Source organism: Coregonus clupeaformis, chromosome 35 (genome assembly GCF_020615455.1).
Source record: "Coregonus clupeaformis isolate EN_2021a chromosome 35, ASM2061545v1, whole genome shotgun sequence".
Lineage (NCBI taxonomy): Eukaryota > Metazoa > Chordata > Actinopteri > Salmoniformes > Salmonidae > Coregonus > Coregonus clupeaformis.
In genome coordinates this window covers 36,068,246-36,090,278 of record NC_059226.1, presented here as the reverse complement: position 1 = coordinate 36,090,278, position 22,033 = coordinate 36,068,246, and the positions used below count along the sequence as shown (strand labels likewise).

Here is a 22,033-nt window from a genome sequence, read left to right as displayed (position 1 = left end):
ACAGTAAACATCTAAGATCCCTAGGTTACAGATTATTCTTCCAGCCTGATCTGATCTTCTCCACTCTTCCTGTCCCCAGTGCACAGAGACCTGAAGCCCCACAACATCCTGGTGTCCATGCCCAACGCCCACAGCCGGGTGCGGGCCATGATATCCGACTTTGGCCTGTGTAAGAAGCTGGCGGTGGGCCGACACAGCTTCAGCAGGAGGTCCGGGGTGCCCGGCACCGAGGGGTGGATCGCCCCAGAGGTCCTCAGTGAGGACTGCAAGGACAACCCTGTGAGTGGTCCCTCTCTCTCTACTGGAGACATGACTGGTCCTGATTTTACAGATAGCAGCTGCCATGAAAGACAGGCCTGTGTGACTGACACTGTCTGATACTAATTTCAATTGGTGTGAATGCAATTCACTGTTACATACTTATATTGCCTTTATCAAATACATTAATTCCTAGCCATCAACAGAATGCCATCATTGAAATATGAACTCCTAACCTCTCTCTCTTCCTCTGTAGACGTGCACGGTGGACATCTTCTCTGCAGGCTGTGTGTTCTACTATGTGGTGTCCCGGGGATGTCATCCCTTTGGCAAGTCTCTGCAGAGGCAAGCCAACATCCTGCTGGGAGCCTACAGCCTGGACCAGCTACAGCCCGACAAACATGGTGAGGACATCACTTCCTGTTCTCAGACCCACAGGAAGGCGGTGAGGGAAAGTTGGTGTAGGATTGGTTTGGAAGTGATTTGATTTAAACCAGGATGTTGACTGCCTAAGAAACAGTGGTTTCTTGCTAGTGAGCATCAGTTCAGCCTTTGAAAGTACAAAGAAGAGAGCGATAAGTTTACATTTGGTAGTTTTGGTAAAGGCTGTATTAGAGTTATTATAGATAGATAGATAGGGTCCTGATGTTATTGCAATTTGGTGTAAATGCAAACCCAAACATTGCCAATCCGTTGTTTCACATCAGAGACCGCTGTTGTGGAAAACTCGATCCAAAGATTAGGCAGAGACTCATTTATAATTATAATAGTGAATCTTTAATACAGACAAATAGCTGCAAGGTAGATCCCTCTGATCGCAGTCAGGGAAGGAGCTCCAAGAGTATGTCCCTTATATAGTGGAAGGTACAATCATATTGTTACACAACAGTTATTTATACAAGCAACAGTTCCGGAACACAATGGCCTTGTTTTAGGGTGCAGACATAACAGGAGTCAATGAAATGCAGAACATCACAGTCCAACACAGAACAATAACATAACCCTTGAGAAGTGACAACAGCTCACCCCAATTCTGCCACAACACCGCGCCATAGTGACTGAGTGTTTGGTCTTGTCTTTCCCAGAGGACATCGTGGCCACAGACCTGATAGAACAGATGCTGAGTATGGAGCCCCAGAGGAGGCCTTCTGCTGAGAGCGTGCTCAAACACCCCTTCTTCTGGAGCCTGGAGAAACAGCTACAGTTCTTCCAGGTCACAATCAAATCCAATACTTTTCTATTAAAGCTGTTTTACATAAATCAATATAGCACTAGAGATGCAACTGTGAACTCACATCGATGAATATGTGCAACATGTTCCAATAACGGCATTTTATTTTAAAAATAAAAACCCAAATTGAATCTTGTTTCCTTGTAGGACGTGAGTGATAGGATAGAGAAGGAGCCGCTGGACGGACCAATTGTAAGGCAGCTGGAGCGAGGGGGGCGGGCCGTGGTGAAGCTGGACTGGAGGGAACACATCACAGTGCCTCTACAGACCGGTAAGAGACTGGCCTGAGATCCGTTATAGCTACAGACACATACCTGCTCTTACAAGACTTTGTCCATGTCATGAGTGTGCGCTGTGCCATTGTAGACTGGTAAAGAGACTGGTCTGAGTTCAGTTTTAACACTGCTACTATGCTAGTGCCTTTAATAAATGAAAGGGTATATATTTAATGAGTTAGGAAATTATATGACCTACTACAGTTTCATACTGAAGCCTGATTAATAGTTGCCCAGTTACGGTTAATGTTTCTAGAGTGCAGAAGAGATATGAGTCTAGTCACTGATAAAATGCAGTGACTGTGGATGTGGTTAGCATTTCCTGTCAATCCAGACTGCAGCATTTAAATTTAAATTTACATTACATTTACGTAATTTAGCAGACGCTCTTATCCAGAGCGACTTACAAATTGGTGCATTCACCTTATAGCCAGTGGGATAACCCCTTTACAACGTTTTAAATTTTATTAAAATATTTTGGGGGGGGTAGAAGGATTACTTTATCCTATCCCAGGTATTCCTGATCAGAGCCTGAAGGTACGGAGGTGCCGTTCCCCTCACAGCTCCGTAGGCAAGCACCATGGTCTTGTAGCAGATGCGAGCTTCAACTGGAAGCCAGTGGAGTGTGCGGAGGAGCGGGGTGACGTGAGAGAACTTGGGAAGGTTGAACACCAGACGGGCTGCGGCATTCTGGATGAGTTGTAGGGGTTTAATGGCACAGGCAGGGAGCCCAGCCAACAGCGAGTTGCAGTAATCCAGACGGGAGATGACAAGTGCCTGGATTAGGACCTGTGCCGCTTCCTGTGTAAGGCAGGGTCGTACTCTCTGAATGTTGTAGAGCATGAACCTACAGGATCGGGTCACCGCCTTGATGTTAGCGGAGAACGACAGGGTGTTGTCCAGGGTCACGCCAAGGCTCTTCGCACTCTGGGAGGAGGACACAACGGAGTTGTCAACCGTGATGGCGAGATCATGGAACGGGCAGTCCATCCCCGGGAAGAAGAGCAGCTCCGTCTTGCCAAGGTTCAGCTTGAGGTGGTGATCCGTCATCCATACTGATATGTCTGCCAGACATGCAGAGATGCGATTCGCCACCTGGTTATCAGAAGGGGGAAAGGAGAAGATTAGTTGTGTGTCGTCTGCGTAGCAATGATAGGAGAGCCCAGTGAGGATATGACAGAGCCAAGTGACTTGGTGTATAGCGAGAATAGGAGAGGGCCTAGAACTGAGCCCTGGGGGACACCAGTGGTGAGAGCACGTGGTGCGGAAAATCAGCTCATCTCAACCTGAAATGCTGCTTTGCTTCCTGTTGAGTGTTAATCTTTATAGGGCTGTTTCATAGGGTTGTTCTAATCTTCAAATGAGTGTCTCCAAATGTATTTGCTAATTTAATATGCTACTGTATGTGAAAGAAATGGTGTGTGAAGATTCACTGTGACTGTTGCATTCATTACTTTTCTAATTTGCATAATACAGTCATTTCACTATTTAGCTTGGTGGTATGTTTTAGTTTTAATGCCTTGTGGAGAACTAGTAGGCCGAATATTTCCTGACAGGTAGCCTATATTTATAGGATATCTAACTTTAAACCATGACATTGTGAGGTATTTCAATCTTGCTGCATTATGAGACTTGAATAGGGGATTGGTGTGTCTTGCAGGTTTTAGGATAAATGATTAGAATGTACTGTGTGGATTAGTCATTGCATGTATTGTCTCTTTTGGCAGATCTACGCAAATTCCGGTCGTATAAAGGAGGGTCCGTCAGAGATCTTCTCCGTGCCATGAGAAACAAGGTATGGGTGTCTTTCCAGCTAAATGATGCGTGTGTAACTGATTTAGATGGACGTTTATATTAATCTTAAACTCTTTTGTCCCTCCTATAGAAGCACCATTACAGGGAGTTACCAGCAGAGGTCCAGGAGACTCTGGGCTCCATCCCTGATGACTTTGTCTCCTACTTCACCTCCCGCTTCCCCCACCTGCTGCGCCACACCTACCTGGCCATGCACACCTGTGCACACGAGAGGTCCTTCCTTCCCTACTACCCCAGCTCAGAGCAGCTCACCTGGATACGGACTCCCTACACACACCCCGGGCCACGCACACACCCCGTGCCCAAGGCCACACCCCCGCTGCAGACACACACGTTGCAGCCGGAGGAACCAACACCGTCAAACACCGTACCCTCACAGCCTATGATGGTGTCAAACACAATCCCATCCACAGCACCCCTACAGTCAGTGACCGTATCAGACTCTACACCCATACAGTCAATGTCAATCACAACAACAACAACAACAACACCCCCACAGTCAGTGCCAATCATAACAATACCCCCACAGTCAGTGTCAATCACAACAACACCCACACAGTCAGTGTCAATCACATTACCAGTAGAGCCAGTATCACCCACATCATTATCAGTCCAACCAGTACTGCCTATATCACCCCCACCCTCGTCCACACTGCCAGACCTGCCTCCACAGACAGTATTGCCCACCCAGACCTCAGAACCCCCCACACCGTCAGAAACCCCCCTTACAGATCCTGTCCCACCTGGACCACACGTACTGCCAGAGCCACATCCAGCCACACAGGACACGGAGCCTGCCTGAGAGCCAACGAGGGGTGATGGATGGGTGCGGCAAAGAGGAGCGTTGCCTTATGAGTGGACATATACTGGGGCTCTGTTGCTCTTTCCTGTGCTGGTGAGGACCAGGCCTGCAGTGCCTGGGAGCTGCCGACAGGGGGAGAAGCAGCCCAAACCAAGTGCCTTTCCTGCTCAACTGAGACAAAATGGCTCCGAATGGAACCGTCCCAAGTCCCAAGGTCCCTCGAAGCATCAAGAAGCCAGCGTGGAAATGAACTAGTGAGGGGCCGTACTGTGTAGTACAGAGATAATCAGTTTTATTTGCAATGGAGTCCCTCCTAATGTCAAGTATTGTGAGGTATTTAAGTATAGTTGGGCACAAAATACTTGGCAAAGCAAGGGAGGAATTCTTCTGTTGATGTTGTTGGAAGAAAAGTTGACAATGGTAGTTTTACTGTGGAATCTTGTTATTTCTCTTAATGAGCCTTTTCACTGTAAAGAGGTGTATATTTTTGTATAGGAGATGACTTGATAATGACTTGATAATTGTGATGTGGCCATTGTGCCTTTTTAAATAACACTGTGCTATGTATGTGAGCTCTGAGGGTAGACGCCCCTGAAATAGTTTTGCTTGCTGCTGCTAGTGACGGCTTGTCTCTCTTGAATCAATACCATTTCAGTGCCTGTCTTCCTGTGCAGGCGAGGGCAGATAGTCCAAAGGGTGTTTGAACTGAACACTGGTAAAAACATAATGTATGTATCTTTTCTACTTTTATCTAGTCTCTGTTAGCGTTGTGCTGTACATCGGGCACAAGGCAATATGTGATCTGATTGTGTTTCTATTGCAGGGCGTCACCCAAAGTCTTGTTTGCTTGATCTCTGACACACTAGGCATTTAAAACTTGTTCTGCCTGAAGTCGTGATAGGATGATTACAGAAAGTATTCACCTTACATTCTGGGTTATGGGCTTGAGTTTTTTTTACCATTCTTTGATGGAGGAATTATATATTTTTCTGTCATCCCATATTCCTTAATGATGATCCAACGCAACATGTTTTATTCAATCATATCCATTGTCAGTTGAATGACAGATGAATAGGTATTTAATGTATTACATTTATTAACTGTAATAGTTTGTTAATATTTGATTTATTTTTTAAGGTGGATATTTTGTACTGTCCATACTACACTGATCAGAAATATAAACACAACATGTAAAGTGTTGGTCCCATGTTTCATGAGCTGAAATAAAAGATCCCAGAAATGTTCCATATGCACAAAAGTATTATTTCTCACATTTTGTGCACAAATTTGTTTACACCCCTGTTAGTGAGCATTTCTCCTTTGCCAAGATAATCCATCGTGTGGCATATCAAGAAGCTGATTAAACCGCATGATCATTACACAGGTGCACCTTGTGCGGGGGATAATAAAAGACCACTAAAATGTGCAGTTGTCACACACCACAATGCCACAGATGTTTTGAGGGAGCGTGCAATTGACATGCTGACTGCAGGAATGTCCACCAGAGCTGTTGCCAGAGAATTGAATGTTCATTTCTCTACCATAAGCCGCCTCCAATGTTTTAGAGAATTTGACAGTACGTCCAACCGTAGACCACCTGTATGGTATTGTCGGGCGAGCGGTTTGCTGATGACAATGTTGTGAACAGGGTGCCCCTTGGGGTTATGGTATGGGCAGGCATAACCTACGGACAACGAACACAATTGCATTTTATCGATGGCAATTTGAATGCACAGAGATGAGATCCTGAGGCCCATTGTCTTGCCATTCATCCGCCGCCATCACCTCATGTTTCAGGATGATAATGCATGGCCCATGTCAAAAGGATCTGTATACAATTCCTGGAAGCTGAAAAATGGTCTTCCCAGGTCTTCCATGGCCTGCATATTCACCAGACATGTCACCCATTGAGCATGTTTGGGATGCTCTGGATCGATGTATTCCAGTTCCGCCAATATCCAGCAACTTCGCACAGCCATTGAAGAGGAGTGGGACAACATTCCACAGGCCACAATCAACAGCCTGATCAACTCTATGCGAAGGAGATGTGGTGCTGCATGAGGCAAATGGTGGTCACACCAGATACTGACTGGTTTTCTGATCCACACCGCTACTTTTTTTTAAAGGTATCTGTGACCAACAGATGCATATCTGTATTCCCAGTCATGTGAAATCCATAGATTAGGGCCTAATGAATTTATTTCAATTGACTGATTTCCTTATATGAACTGTAATATATGAACTGTAACTCAGTAAAATCGTTGAAATTGTTGCATGTTGCTTTTATATTTTTGTTCAGTTTATGTTCCTTTTGCATTGCCAACAAAATATTCCTGTTTGAGTGAAAATGACTTTGAACTTTACATTTTTCAGTTCTTCTTGGGACTAAGCAAACATAATAAATTCAAGTGTTGCCTGTTATGTAACTGACTTCCACTGCAAGCCAGAGGGGGGTCCATGCCACCTTGCCAGTGGCTGCCTTGCTGGCCCCGATAACTCATTTTCTCCTAAACGAAACTTACCCATAATAAGCGGCCCCTTCATGACGTCGTTCCTATGATGTGAGACAGTTCCGCTATCGGGTGCACCCACCGGGAAGGACGGAACGTTCTAGCATTCGACACCACCCATCTCTAGTACATCAGCAGAAATCTACCAGGTGGAAAGAGGAGGCTTCTATAGATTTTAGTGCGATTTACAGGAGCAATTAGGGTTAAATTAAGAACCTTGTTCGTGGATTCGTTACTGGCCCAACGCGCTTAGCCGCTAGGCTACCTTTCTATCTTACCGAGTCTTCTAAAACAAACGATGTGAGGCGTATTAAGAGCTAAACATAATTTCTGTACGCAATGGTACACTCTGACGAGAACTATACCAACCGTAGTCTACGCTTGTCGAGAGTGTTGTAACAGTGCAAAATATATTCCTATCCCTTTATTTCTGTCAGGTGAAACACTTTTGTTGGAGTTTATCTGCTGTCGGAAAAAACGAGGCATGAATACCTAACATTGTTTCAAACCTCTTTTTTATTTCCAAAGAGGAAATATCCCCGCCAACGTTTGGTTCATCTTCACCCGCCCATTGGTAAGACCAATATTTACTTTTCTTGGAGACTACAGATGGAATTTATTAAACGGAATTTATTTATGTTTAACATTTTTATTTATTTCTTACATTTTACAATACTATCTATTAAATATAACCAATAGGCTTGAGCCCTTTTAGTTGGAACCGTGCCCAGCCTGCATTAATTCCCTTGTGATTTTCTAATCAACTAAACATTTTAACAGCTTCATTATCTTGAAATAGGTTTTCAAATATTAGTTTCAATGTCTCACTATTGGGATACGCCTGGGCATGGCAACACTCTTTAAAAGTAACCAATCACACAGCGTCTGTTGGAGACACAGGTCAAGTGGCGAATGAGGCGAGCCCCTCTCCTGCATAGGGTGCAACTACAGCCCGCAATTCGGTGCATTCCTGCATGTGGGTATTTAGACTTGGAATTCCGAGTTGGATGACTGTTCAAATTTTTTTTTCCCCAGTCAGATCTCCCACGGTCCCTGCTCCCTTCCTTTCCTCGGGTGAGACTGACCAGAGAAAGTCGATAAGTATTGCATCTTCTTCATGCACAAATTCATGTTGTTCCTAAGACCAGAGGAAGTGAAATATTCCTTGATATTAAAATAGACACGACGCTAATAATAATAAAACGCATGTCTATCAATACACTTGGCTGCTCATGTATTGCAGCGCGAGTGGAACTAGGGAGAAGTGCGTTTTATGTTTTGAAATATTGTTGAATAAAGACAGTGCTGAATAACTTAAACATGAACTCACAAAAACAGCAGCTCTTTGCTGTATTCTGTCTGTGGTCATGGTTTTAAAAGTTATTCAATCTAACATAGGCTAGTATCAAACTTGGCTCTGTAGGCAAGGTGATTTGAGTTATCCCATTGGCCAGCGCAGTAGACGCACTCGATTTAGCCACAGATCGCCTGGTAGGCAGAGTTTAGTCTTTTCAGATAAATTAAATGGTTCAAAAACGGGACACATTGCTTACCCGGTGCGCAGGGCTTCTGAATCAAGTGCACCTAACGCCAACAGCACAACACAGTAAAGAAAAGGAGAGCAACCCTTTATCATTGTTTTTTCTACAGGAATGTTTGGTGATCGAATAGGAATGCCTTGTAAAGAGCAAGTGCCACTCTGGCGATTAATGTATGCCACCACAGTCGTATTGTCTGCCCTGTTACCATAATGAGACTATTTTGACAGAAAAGCGTGAATTAAGTCTGTCAGTTTTGCATGAAACACTGTCAGCAATTCCGGGAAATGTATATGAGCGTAGCGGCGCTGTGGGCTAACCACAAGCTGGTTGGTGACCACTGGGCTACACCATCTGAAGACCGCATGTCGTTCAGACTATACCTCTCCCTGTCCAACAGGGGGCACTCGGTCACGTTCAATGCTTACCTTCTTGAATGCTGGGGTTGGTGACATCCACCATCTCAGGTGTGGCCAATCGCTGCCTAGAGGATCACTGAGAATGACACTTCCGGCATCGGGCTTCGGCCCATTGCCTATATTTGCCTTTGCACCCTCAATCGTAAAATAGCGGTGACCAGACTCTGATCCCTGGTAACTACCATTATGCAGGGATCTTTTGACCCAGGCATGCAGAGTGATTTTCCACCCTCTAGGAAACCGTGGCCCGTCAGGCATGGCCTGTGAGGAGGAAAATCTGAATGCGACATGGCTCTCGGAGTCTTCTAGACTACCCAAAGCCTCTCCTTCAAGATGGCTTTGCTGATTGCCCTTACCTCCGCATAGCGAGTGAGGGAGCTGCATGTACTCCAGTCCACCATTCATACCTACAGTTACCCCGGGGTTCCGCCAAGTAACGTTGTTACCCAAGCACGCCTTTATGCCTAAGGTCAGCGGCAATTACAATTGTATCGCCTTGGAGCTTATTGATTTCCACCCGCCGCCCGTCTACTCTACAGAAGAAGGGCGTCTCCATCATTTATGTCCAGTACACGTGTTGCGCTACTACGTGGATAGAACGAGCGCATGGCGAAAGAGTGACCTACTCTTCGTTTCCTGGGCGCCCCCTTGCAAAGGTGGGCCCCTCTCATCAACGGCTATCCCATTGTATAGTGGAGGCTATTATATGCTTATAATAGCAAGGGTTTACAGCCCCCGGACGGTCTGAGGGGCTCATTCCACCAGAGGTTTGGCTAACGTCTTGGGCACTGTGCAAAGGTGTCCCTTTACAAGAGATCTGCACCATTCATACCAACATAGGCATAGTTTTTTGTCTTTTACTATAATTTTTTGACCGACCCCAATGAGAGAGATTATGTTGAAAAGACATTGAAAAGGTTTCTCTGTCTGACATAGCAGTCACGTTAATTTTCAGTTCTAAGTTCAAGTTTAAAAGACATAATTTACACATGTTAAAAAGACAACTGCTGGACATTGAAAATACATTTTCAACATCTGTAAAAATACGTATCTTTTATTTTTTTTGTTCAGGGCTGTCAAACAATTAAAATAATGAATCGCGGTAATGGCATTAGTTACACTATATATACAAAAGTATGTGGACGCCCCTTCAAATCAGTGGTTTTGGCTATTTCAGCCACACCCGTTGCTGATAGGTGTATAAAATCGAACACACAGCCATACAATCTCCATAGACAAACATTGGCAGTAGAATGGCCTTACTGAAGCGTCAGTGACTTTCAACGTGGCACTGTCATAGGATGCCACCTTTCCAACAAGTCAGTTTGTCAAATTTCTACCCTGCTAGCGCTGCCCTGGTCAACTGTAAGTGCTGTTATTGTAAAGTGGAAATATCTAGGAGCAACAACGGCTCAGCCGTGAAGTGGTAGGCCACTCAAGCTCACAGAACGGGACTTGGGCTGTTACGGTGACCGTATTACCGACACACCGGCGGTCACGAGTCATGACAGCAGCCAAATTCCACTTGACCGTTTAGTCACTGTAATTAGGCTTCTCCAAGTTCTGATGCTGCTTTTGATCATTAGTAGCCTACCAAACTTGCTAACTGCCTGGTACTCAGCACTCTATTTTCGCTTTAATCACTCTGACATCAATGCAAATTTAATCGAAAATGTAATCAAACACTCAATGAGAGCCCATGAGCTCATGTTGCGCAACATTTCTATAGGCTATGCATTTGCGTGAGAAAACAGAGTGATGGCCTCTATTAAAAAGAGGATCCCATCAGCTTTCTATAGGCTAGGCCTACTATATTTATTTCACAACTTTCCTAATATTAAGCACATTGCTTATATTTACAACAGGAGTATAGCCTACCAGGCTGGCATGAAAGTTAACCATGGCAAAAACCATCCTCCATTCACTATTTAAGTGCATAGATGACATGTATTTTTTCCCCCTGCCCCTGTTTTAATACAGGTGCATGATAATGGTCCATTCTAAATCAAAACAAATTTCACACATATATTATTTAGTATATGTAAAGACAAGATCAAATCAAGAACAGTCGGATGGGTGACAATATTAGCCTATCAATTGTGAAGGATACACTACATGGTCAAAAGTATGTGGAGACCTGCTTGTCAAACATCTAATTCCAAAATCATGGGCATTAATATGGAGTTGGTCCCCCCTTTGCTGCTATAACAGCCTCCACTCTTCTGGGAAAGCTTTCCACTAGATGTTGTGTGCAGCTGCTCTGCCCATTTCATGAAGCTCCCGATGAACAGTAGTTGTGCTGACGTTGCTTCCAGAAGCAGTTTGGAACTCGATAGTGAGTGTTGCAACCGAGGACAGACTATTTTTATGCGCTTCAGCACTTGCCGGTCCCATTCTGTGAGCTTGTGTGGCCACCACTTCGCGGCTGAGCCGTTGTTGCTCCTAGATGTTTCCACTTCACAATAACAGCACTTACAGTTGACAGGGGCAGCTCTAGCAAGGCAGAAATTTGACGAACTGATTTGTTGGAATGGTGGCATCCTATGACGTTGAAAGTCACTGTGTTCTTCAGTACGGGCCACTCTACTGCCAATGTTTGTCTATGGAGATTGCATGGCGGTGTGCTCGATTTTATACACCTGTCAGCAACGGGTGTGGCTGAAATAGCTGAATCCACTAATTTGAAGGGGTGGCCACATACCTTTGGCTATGTAGTGTATATTATCACTTGTGAATGATGCCTAGCTTGTGTGCAATAAGGCAAGAAACAGCGCATGCACTTTTCTTTTTGTGACTTTTTCAAATCGTTGTCGCGCACCTCACGTAGCCTAGCCCATAGTTCTAAATGTTTTGATAAGGTTTTATCACAACTAAAGTGGCCAAATAACTTCTTACAATTAAACACATTCATCCACTTTACAACGGGTGTAGAGCCTAACTTGCATACATATGCAATGCATGAGTTTCAAGTTTGGGGAAGATTATTTTCACCATAAAGTTACACCTTTATAATAACAGCATTACATGCATAATCGCATTTGCGGTCACTTTTGAGAGTGGTGTTTTCCCGCTAATTGATTGCATTTTGGAACATTTGCGCTTATAGCCTACTGCCGTGTGCGCAATGCTAATGTGAAGAAATAGCCTAATGGTTTATTTAACATTTTAAGCTAAACATTCTGATCTGTTGTGTCAGCCTCATTGCTTAAAAAAGGTTTTTTGATGCTAGTGGCTGTATTAATTTGGGATCTATCGCATCCCACAACTGTCCCAGAACTATGTTTGGAATATTTTTTTATTGCACTTAATAGAATAGGTCAACTTTTGTACTATGTGGGATAGTAGATTGACATAGGCTAGTGCTTTTGCTGTTCATTAGGCCTACTCATCTTGTTGGCTGATGAAAAGTAAATGTGGACAGTTCTTCCAATATCTTCAATGTGCGCCTCGGAATTGGATAAGGACGCGCGCAGTTGCGTCCCCGATGTGTCTGTCTTCACTTGTAGCCTGTGAGAAAGACCCGATCACATAACAGGCATTGGCTAATAAGAATTGAGCTATCTGAGAGAGCCATGTGAGAGAGAGGTGCTTCGGAGCATGCAGCCGGGAGAAGGGAATTATAATTATTATATTCCGGCCAAGGGCACAATGGCTGCAAGGGGGCATTAAGGCCGCACAAAGTTGATGCCGCCGGGAAATTTGAGGTACAATCAAGTGCTTGTCAAATTGTGAATGAGAGACTGATGAAATGTGTGCAGCCTGCGCAAATAACAAAGCAGAGCTCATGCCTTTCATGCAAAAAAATTATATTCATCATTAGTCGCATCAGGCAGCCTTAGAATATATGACAAATATAAACGTTGGGCTATATGTTTTGATCACAACTAAAGCTGCATAAATAACTCTAAATTAAGCATATAGGAAGACCTGTTTCTTTGTTAAGCGCTCAACACAGAATAGCCGCATGTGCGCACTCCCTCAAATCTTTTGGACAAAACATCCTTTCTATTTTATTATTTTATATGTTCAATTGTATTCGTCATAATATAAAATAATGCCACAGAATTCGAAGCAAATCTTGTCTGCCAAATCAACTAGTGTAGCCCACAGCCATACGACATAGCCAGATCAGGACCTAACACAACTCCGTATGCTATAATGTTTATCTGAAATAGACTACATTTTCTTCATATCATGTTTCTTTAGACCTGTCTAAAATACATAATGGATTTATTGTGATGGTGTAGTCTATGGTTTTATTAGACTTTTTAAAATGTAGATGTTCCAAAGGTCTGCGTCAGTGGCTTGTAGGCGACGCATAGAAGCCAGGAGATGCTAAATGTGTTTGTTAATTACCGTGAGACCGGCAGTTAGTTGCATTGACAATCTTCGGCTGACGAAATGTCATGACTGCCAGAGCCCTAAACGGGACCGCCGAGTGCTGAAGCACGTAGCGCATAAAAATGGTCTGTCCTCTGTTGCAACACTCAGCACAAGAACGGTTTGTTTTATATTCACAGCCTACTAAATGCTGTACTACTTTTGTAGTTTATGTTAAATGTCAAATATGTTTAACTGAGCAACACGCAGTAGAAAAACAAGCAGTGCTATTTTAAGATCATGTGGTTGATTTGCAAAATAAAAGATGACAAATGATTAATAGTTACAATTTTCCTCAGACTGATCATGCAATACCCTACTCAGCAGTGAGCTCGTAGACTGAAGTGGAATAATGGGTAAGAAACTGTTTTGGAGATATTGGTGTAATGATAAGTATTAGTAGAATATAAAATCATCATTAATATACAGTACCAGTCAAAAGTTTGGACACACCTGCTCATTCAAGGGTTTTTCTTTTCTTTTTTACTATTTCTTACATTGTAGAATAATAGTGAAGACCTCAAAACTATGAAATAACACATGGAATCATGTAGTAACCAAAAAGGTGTTAAACAAATCAAGATATATTTGAGATTCTTCAAATAGCCAGCCTTTGCCTTGATGACAGCTTTGCACACTCTTGGCATTCTCTCAACCAGCTTCACCTGGAATGCTTTTCCAACAGTCTTGAAAGAGTTCCCACATATGATGAGCACTTGTTGGCTAATTTTACTTCACTCTGCCATCCGACTCATCCCAAACCATCTCAATTGTGTTGAGGTCGGGGGATTGTGGAGGCCAGGTCATCTGATGCAGCACTCATCACTCCTTCTTGGTAAAATAACCCTTACACAGCCTGGAGGTGTGTTGGGTCATTGTCCTGTTGAAAAATAAATGATAGTCCCACTAAGCCCAAACCAAATGGGATGGTGTATCGCTGCAGAATGCTGTGGTAGCCATGCTGGTTAAGTGTGCCTTGAATTCTAAATAAATCACAGACAGTGTCACCAGCAAAACACCATAACACCACCTCCATGCTTTATGGTGGGAACTACACATACAGAGATAATCTGTTCACCCACACCGCATCTCACAAAGCCACGGCAGTTTGAACCAAAAATCTCAAATTTGGACTCCAGACCAAAGGTCACATTTCCGCTGGTCTAATGTCTATTGCTCGTGTTTCTTGGCCCAAGCAAGTCTCTTCTTCTTATTGGTGTCCTTTTGTAGTGGTTACTTTGCAGCAATTCGACCATGAAGGCCTGATTCACACAGTCCCCTCTGAACAGTTGATGTTGAGATGTGTCTGTTACTTGAACTCTGTGAAGCATTTATTTGGGCTCCAATTTCTGAGGCTGGTAACTCTAATGAACTTATCCTCTGCAGCAGAGGTAACTCTGGGACTTCCATTCCTGTGGCGGTCCTCATGAGAGCCAGTTTAATCATAGCACTTGATGGTGTTTGCGACTGCACTTGAAGAAACGTTCAAAGTTCTTAATTTTCCGTATTGACTGACCTTCATGTCTTAAAGTAATGATGGACTGTCATTTCTCTTTGCTTATTTGAGCTGTTCTTGCCATAATATGGACTTGGTATTTTACCAAATAGGGCTATCTTCTGTATACCCCCCCCCTACCTTGTCACAACACAACTGATTGGCATGAACACATTAAAAAGGAAATAAAAAAAGTTAATTCCACAAATGAACTTTTAAGAAGGCACACCTGTTAATTGAAATGTATTCCAGTTGACTACCTCATGAAGCTGGTTGAGAGAATGCCAAGAGTGTGCAAAGCTGTCATCAAGGCAAAGGGTGGCCATTTGAAGAATCTCAAATATAAAATATGTTTTGATTTGTTTAACACTTTTTTGGTTACTACTATTCTACAATGTAAAAATAAAGAAAAACCCTTGAATGAGTAGGTGTGTCAACTTTTGACTGGTAGTGTAAGTAATAAATCACTGTTATTTTATGTTTCTATTTTTTATTCTACAGCAGAGCAACTTGATGAACTGCCTGTTGAAAAATGGACTGACTCCCACGTGAGCTCCTGGTTAAGAACTATTGGAGTGAAGGAGCAATACATCAACAAACTTTATGAGGAAGAGGTAGATGGGAGAATCCTCCTTGTACTGACTGAGGACTATCTGAGAAAAGAGATTGGAATGAAATCGGGGCCAGCTCTGTTGATCATCAGAAAGAGAAATGAGCTTGTAGATACCAAACAGAGAACTCAGGGCAAGGAAAAGCCTCAAAGTAGCAACAATAATAGTGAAAAGGGAAGTAAAAAGAAGAAGCAGGGATCAGCTCACCAGATTCCAGAGACAGATCAAGGTCTTTCAGAGGAAGAGAAACAAACTCATCAAGGACAATCTGAGGACAATGTGTTAACCACAAAGAGAGACTGCAAGCCACGGCCATTTGACAAAGAAGGCATTGATTTCACATATGTCAAACATAGTGTTCTGCAACCTGAATCTGGTGTATTTGATCTGATCTCTCCCTGTCATGAGTACAAGTCACTTGACAATGCTGCCAAATTGAACCGCACAAGACTACAGGCAAAATTTGCCAAAGAGGTTCTCAAATTCGGCAGTGGCTGCATGAATATCAGATCAAATGGCACAATACACTTTGGTGTGATGGACAGTAGGGATGATGCAGGCTATGTGCATGGCGAGATAATCGGTGTTCCGGTTTCTGAGAAAGATATATATGTTGATGCATTGGATCACATTGAGAAGAGTTTCTCTCTCTCTGACAGTGAGCATGTGCGACAGTGCATTCGCCCACCTCGGTTTATAGAGGTCATGGACATGTATAGCACAGAACAAAGATACGTGGTGGAGGTTGATATTGTTCCCTCCATAAGCATTGTTAAGAACCGAGTGTACTCTGTTCGTCTGCCGAACTTCAAAGAGTCCTCTAACAAGATTGAGCATGAAAAGGAAACAATCTATCGCAGGGTAGGATCAAAAACCGAGCCAGTGAGTGATCAAAATGACTTCTACCAGCGAGTCAGAGACAGAGATGGCCGAAGAGAAGAGGCTGAGCATTGTCGATATGTTAACACCCCAGACATCTGCCAAGACCTTGGAAGGAAACTCACCATGCTGATAACCAGTGGCAAGAAATTCATTGAAAAGGAGAAATGGTACATTCTTGTCACTAACAAGTTCAAACCAGATGACTTGAGCAACATTGACTTCTTGCTCAACATGAACATGTTCTGTGTGTTCGACTTCGACCCAGATTCCAAGCTGTCAGGACTGTGCAGTAAATACATCCAGCACCATGCTGCAAATATACATTTCATGCAGAACTACAAAATACCAAGTGGTATGAGCATTGACGATTTTGTGAGCCATTTGCATTTGTTTGAGCAAACTAGCTGGATCTTTTGCAATGGACGAAGCGATTACAAAGGGAATGAAAACCCCTCTGATGAAATGACATGGATCAAAACGAAGATGACACTCCTCAGGGAATCCGTGTCACTGATCTGCAAACAGATCTTGCCAAAAGGAACATTCACTGTGGTCTTCCTTCTCACCTCCCCAGTTGAGAAACCACTTTTGCACACCTTCTATGAGTTTTTCACAGATATGGAAGGTCATGAAGACATCATTTGCATCTCAGAATCTGAGGACAACTATCAGAAATGGCAAAGTTTTGCAGAGGGTTCATGTGGAACAGAAACTGTGAACCGTTCCAGTGTTGTCGGGATGAAAATGAGCCATGTTGATGCGACGCTGCAGCAAATCCAACCTGTAACATCTCGAGACACCAAACACTTGCCTATCTACCTGAAAGGACAGTGCCTTCTTGAAACTCGTGAGGAGGAAAGGATGTATTCCTTGGAAATCCTGAGTGTCAATCATTGTGATGAAACAAGCGACGATTACATCAAAGCAGAAAAAGAAAACATTGAAAGACAGTTTTACCACGGGGGAAGAGTGACCTGGTTGAATTTCTGGCTTGCAGAGAAGAAGTTTGTTGGAGAAGTGATTCAAAGGGATGCATACAGGGAGGTCTCCGAACTTCTCACTGACACAATGAAATGGGGTGTAGACAGACCTGTGAACAGTATCAACATCTACCATCACCCAGGAAGCGGTGGGAGCACAGTGGGAAGGCAGGTGCTGTGGAACAAGAGGAAAGACCTAAGATGTGCTGTTGTGAAGCTGTCATACTCAGCAGCCACTGTATCTGAACATGCTGTTCAACTCCGAGAGTATGAGGAAAAAGATCCTGAGAAATGTCTCCCAGTGCTCCTGTTGATAGAGGACTGTGACAAAGAATACCTTGATGAGATGAGGAATGAATTGGAGTTTGCCATCAACACTAAGAAAATCAAACAAGGAACACCGTGTTTCATTCTGTTGAGCTGCAGACGATCACATAACCCAGAGAAGATGTGCAAGGACTCGCCATTGCAGAATGTAGCTGTCACTCACAAACTATCAAAAGAAGAGAAGAGACAGTTTGCTGGGAAACGGCAGCAGCTTGAAGAACAGTACCAGCCAGAATTCATTTTGACATTCGTATTGATGAGTGAAGAATTTGAACACCAGAAGATTGTTGAGTATGTTGCGCAATTTGTGAAACATTTGCTCCAAGGCATCGATCATGAAGCAGTTGTCACTCGGCTCATTCGGTATGTGGCATTGCTCAACACTTATGTTCAGAACTCATTCATTTCCCAGTCCCATTGCGAAGCTCTGCTATTATTCACCATTCATATGGATCGATTCCGCCAGCATGCTTTTGAGAGATCACTGAGTGAGCAGGCCAAACTTGTCTTTATACATCTTAGAGATGACAAGACACACATTGAATCAATTCGAATCATTCATCCACTTGTTGCAAAGGAAATCCTTCAGCAGCTCCTCGGTGACCAAAAGCAGCAAAGTGGGTTGGCCATGGATCTTCTCCACGAGGATGTGCTTTTTGAGCACAGATTTGGAAAAGAAGATTATGCAAAGTTTTTGCGAGCCCTGTTCATGAGACGTTGCAGAGTAAGTAAAGGTGATGAATCAAACAGCTTTTTCTCTCCTCTCATTGAACATGTGAGTGAAAAGGAAACCCCTGACAAGGCAATCGAGCTCCTCAAGGAGGCATACAAACGCTTCAACAAAGATGCATTCTTTGCTCAGCAACTTGCTCGCCTGAATTACTCCCATGAGAAGTTTGAAGAGGCAAAAGATTGGGCAGAGATTGCAGCAAAACAAATGCCTAACAACTCTTACATTCTTGACACAAAAGGCCAGGTATACAGAAGATGGTTCAACGCCAAGTGTAAAGCAATTGAGAAAGTACCAAAAACGGCAGAAAATACAGCAGATGCTGTTGAAACTGCGCTGAAAGCAATGGAGTGTTTCAGAGAATGTGAGAAATCTGCTATCTCGGACCTTGAAAACATGAACAACAGTGGCTTTTTTGCTGCAGTTGAAGTTGGCTGCAGTCTGTTGAAGCTCGTATTCTCATTGCGTGTTTTCTCAAGCAAAACGTATGGCCACTCAGAATGTATGAAGTACCTTCTCACCGATTACATTCCTGAGGAAGTGAAGAAGCCCTGGGAGAATTTTCACAGCAATTTGAAAGGCCTTCAAATGACACTACATGAAGCCCTGGAGTGGATCTCGGAAGACCTGAGTTATTTCCAGACAGACATCAGTGCAGATGAGGAGGAGACGATTGAAAGCTCTGAGATGAAAATAAGCCATCCAATGACATGGTTGGTAAGAAAATCTTCTGAGTATGGTAAATATTTCAGTGATGCCTCTCTCGGTATTGCCCCAAAGCTGTGCCAGTCGAACCCTGTGAGTTTAACTCCTTTCATGAAACGCATGATCATTTACCGGCTTGGTGGGGGGAATATAACTTCGATCTTCTCCCTTCTGACTGACCAGAAAGAAAGAGACCAAGTCAAAGTCCTAGAGAATATCATATCTCTCTACCCCAGCAACCCTCTGATGGCCAGGTTGGATCAAATGGATCTTGTCAATTACATAGCAGCTCATATTGCTCTGAGTTGCCTTACAACCCAATCTCCAAAGTTGGCTGCTCTGAAAGACCTTCAGAAACTCAGTCAGCAGTTCCCAACAGAGAAACGGAAGTGCCTGTCCAGTGCTCTGTTCCTGCTCATCTTACTCTTCTGGCCAGAAGATCATGACACCGACCCTGAAAAGGAGACCAAATACAACATTGTTCTATCATCTGTTGAGTACCTCAAAAGAAGCTACTGGACCAAAATGAAGGATATACCACAAAGGAAGAAAAGGATTTACACCCACTTTTTTCTGAGTAATGGAAGTGGATGGGACAAGATTGTCCACAAGAGCAAGGTTGAAACGATTACAAAGGTCCTCTCCATCTCAGAAAAGAGAATGAAGTGGTTCAGTGGGGAGGTGTGGAAAATGCCAGAGATGAAAAAACTGCTCAGGACTGTGTCTGGGTGGACAGAAGATGGGATAGTCTACCTTGAGGGCCCAAAAGAGAAGAAGTTCACTATTCCTCATCTGAAAGCAGCCTCTGTGCCCTATGACAATGAAAACGTCACATTTTACTTGGGGTTCACATTTAGAGGACCTGTTGCGTACAACATCACTGTGAAAAAGTAGGGTCGTAATAGAAGGCTGAGAGACCAATTAGACAGATGCTGCCAGACAAAGCAGTCTGTTATTGAATATCTCCTGAACATTTTGGACCAATATACCAATGAATGAGCAGGTTTTAGAGCGCATTGTCAGAGGAAGATGTCACATTTTGTTTGTGTGTATATATATATATATACGTGTATGTTCATTTTTTCCCCCCTTCAGCTTATTGTCAAAAGACAGAATTAAATGCTGCCTGTAAAAAATGTAGCTAACAAGGCAATTGTATGGATATTTTGCATACCATAAGTGTAAAGTTATTTCTGTTTGACTACTTTGTTGCAAGTGTAGTTGGTCCATTTGGACCAAATGTTCAACCATTATGTGGACTGAAAATATGAAGGAATGTGTTGTCAAGTTATGCAGTCATGAGATCTGTTGTTTTTGTTTTATTCTTGAAGAATATTGTATATTTATTATGTCTTGTCTTATGCAGCAAGCCTGTGTAATATTATATATGTATTGTGCCCAAAATGTGGCATTTGATGACCAAACAACTTTGTACTTTTCATTCATTTATTGAACGTTTCCCCAGTGAAATGTCCCCCTCTATAGGATTTTCAGATTGTAATTGTATGTATTTTTTTGTAGCCATTTTTAATATTGTCTTTTTGTATGAAGAATGACTAATGCGAAAATTGAGTTATAGTAATTTAAACTCATTTCTATTAAAGGTGCCATAACTTTGTTTGTTTTGAATGGTTATTGTGTGACTGTTTCTTTTAGCAAATGTGTGAACAATGCTAAAATAGTAACATGAAATTCATGCATAGAAAAACTACAAAATAATTTTTTTTATGGTAGACCCATGAATCCATAGGACCACATAATAAAAACAGTTAAATTCAAACTACCCACAAGCAGGTATTAAGGCCAAAGTGCAATGCTTCTAAAATACTTAGAACTGCGATGGACAGTGTCTATTGTGTAAAGTCTACTGAAATGGACTCTGGATTTGTCAACATAACTTCAGTGGTCAACGTCAGCTAGATGTCTCATTCCTTCTCTGAAGAACAAAATGGCATGAAGCCAAGGTGTGTCCACTACATTTCAACAACACATAAGTGAGCATCTCATCATAGTGGCATAGCTGGATATTTTACCCTGTGGTTGCAAACTCAAGTATATTCCTCAATATGAAGCATGCAGATAAAATATAGTAGACTTATGACCAATCATTGTTGTGCTACATTATTAACAGCGTATCTTTGTTAATTTCATCCTCAGCACACTTCAGATATGATGCACACTGCTCAAAAGTGTGATCGTTTTCTTGTCCTACATTCCTTTACTGTAATTGCCCATGATAATGGCATGCTTACATGCTCTCACGAGTTCCAAACGATTTACATTTTGTCATGAGAACTGTATTTCACAATTGATACATCCAACGCTAACATTCACAATCCACTGCATTGTTGTCAGGATGTGCAGTAACACAGTCACAGACCACTACCTAGTGAAGCACAGTGTTCACCTTTGACCGTCAGCATTTTGGGGACCTTTGTTATGGAGAAAGACTTCTAACAGCTGCTTCCAACCCTTATAAGTGTATGATTACCTCTGGTAAGAGGTCTTATCACAAGGCTCAGTAAGGTTTATGGATCCAATGTGTTTTTAATATACCACCAACTTGCTATACTAAGGGATGATTGTGGTAAGGTATAATTAATATCTAACATATTTATGTTCAGAATACAAACGAATTACATAGATTATTAATGTGTGCACTGTGCTGTTATGGAATCCATCTGGGTCGAGTTCGACTTTACAGAATGTTCAGATGTGAATACAGTGCAGAAATATTGTATATTATGTAGAAAAGACATGGTTCTCTGTCATTGCCTAAGCTTTTGATGTTTTTTGTTGTTATCCCTAGTTTTGCTTAGCCATGTTGTTTATTTTTCAATACCCAACATATTCAACAAATGATATAGTAATGGTTGTATATCAATTACACCTACTGTAGTTGAAAAAAGCTTGTCCAGTTTTCCAGTTGTTTGTTGGTTTTACTTCTGTTTTTCATCACTAGGTGGAGACATTGACCACAGCACACCACACCCTGAGTACCAACCTGTATGGTCCACCACACTGTCTCTCATTAGCACCACCAGCTGAAGAGAGTTTCTCCATAATTGTGTTCCC

General features: G+C 42.7%; 2 protein-coding genes across 4 annotated transcripts in view; both read left to right on the top strand.

Annotated features, from left to right (window-relative positions):
- The window catches only part of LOC121551663 (serine/threonine-protein kinase/endoribonuclease IRE1-like), a 28,069-nt gene extending 22,443 nt beyond the window's left edge, over positions 1–5,626 (top strand). The window contains exons 17-22 of the mRNA XM_041864373.2: positions 80–279; positions 515–662; positions 1,344–1,471; positions 1,637–1,760; positions 3,492–3,559; positions 3,650–5,626. Coding sequence (XP_041720307.2) covers positions 80–279; positions 515–662; positions 1,344–1,471; positions 1,637–1,760; positions 3,492–3,559; positions 3,650–4,381 — 1,400 coding nt within the window. The 3' untranslated portion in view covers positions 4,382–5,626. The remainder of the gene's footprint in view (positions 1–79; positions 280–514; positions 663–1,343; positions 1,472–1,636; positions 1,761–3,491; positions 3,560–3,649) is intronic.
- Positions 5,627–6,974: 1,348 nt separating this feature from the next.
- On the top strand, positions 6,975–20,576 carry samd9l (sterile alpha motif domain containing 9 like). 3 transcript variants are annotated; one of them, XM_041864370.2, is made up of 5 exons: positions 6,975–7,040; positions 7,420–7,465; positions 7,931–7,965; positions 13,528–13,584; positions 15,225–20,576. In XM_041864370.2, exons 4-5 carry the CDS (start codon positions 13,581–13,583, stop codon positions 19,850–19,852), a joined length of 4,632 nt encoding a protein of 1,543 aa, XP_041720304.2. In that variant the 5' UTR covers positions 6,975–7,040; positions 7,420–7,465; positions 7,931–7,965; positions 13,528–13,580; the 3' UTR covers positions 19,853–20,576. The 3 variants fall into 3 exon arrangements, with proteins under 3 accessions (XP_041720304.2, XP_041720302.2, XP_041720306.2); XM_041864368.2 differs by having other exon boundaries at positions 7,927–7,965; XM_041864372.2 differs by lacking the exons at positions 6,975–7,040; positions 7,420–7,465; positions 7,931–7,965 and having other exon boundaries at positions 12,921–13,584.
- Positions 20,577–22,033: the final 1,457 nt, after the last annotated feature.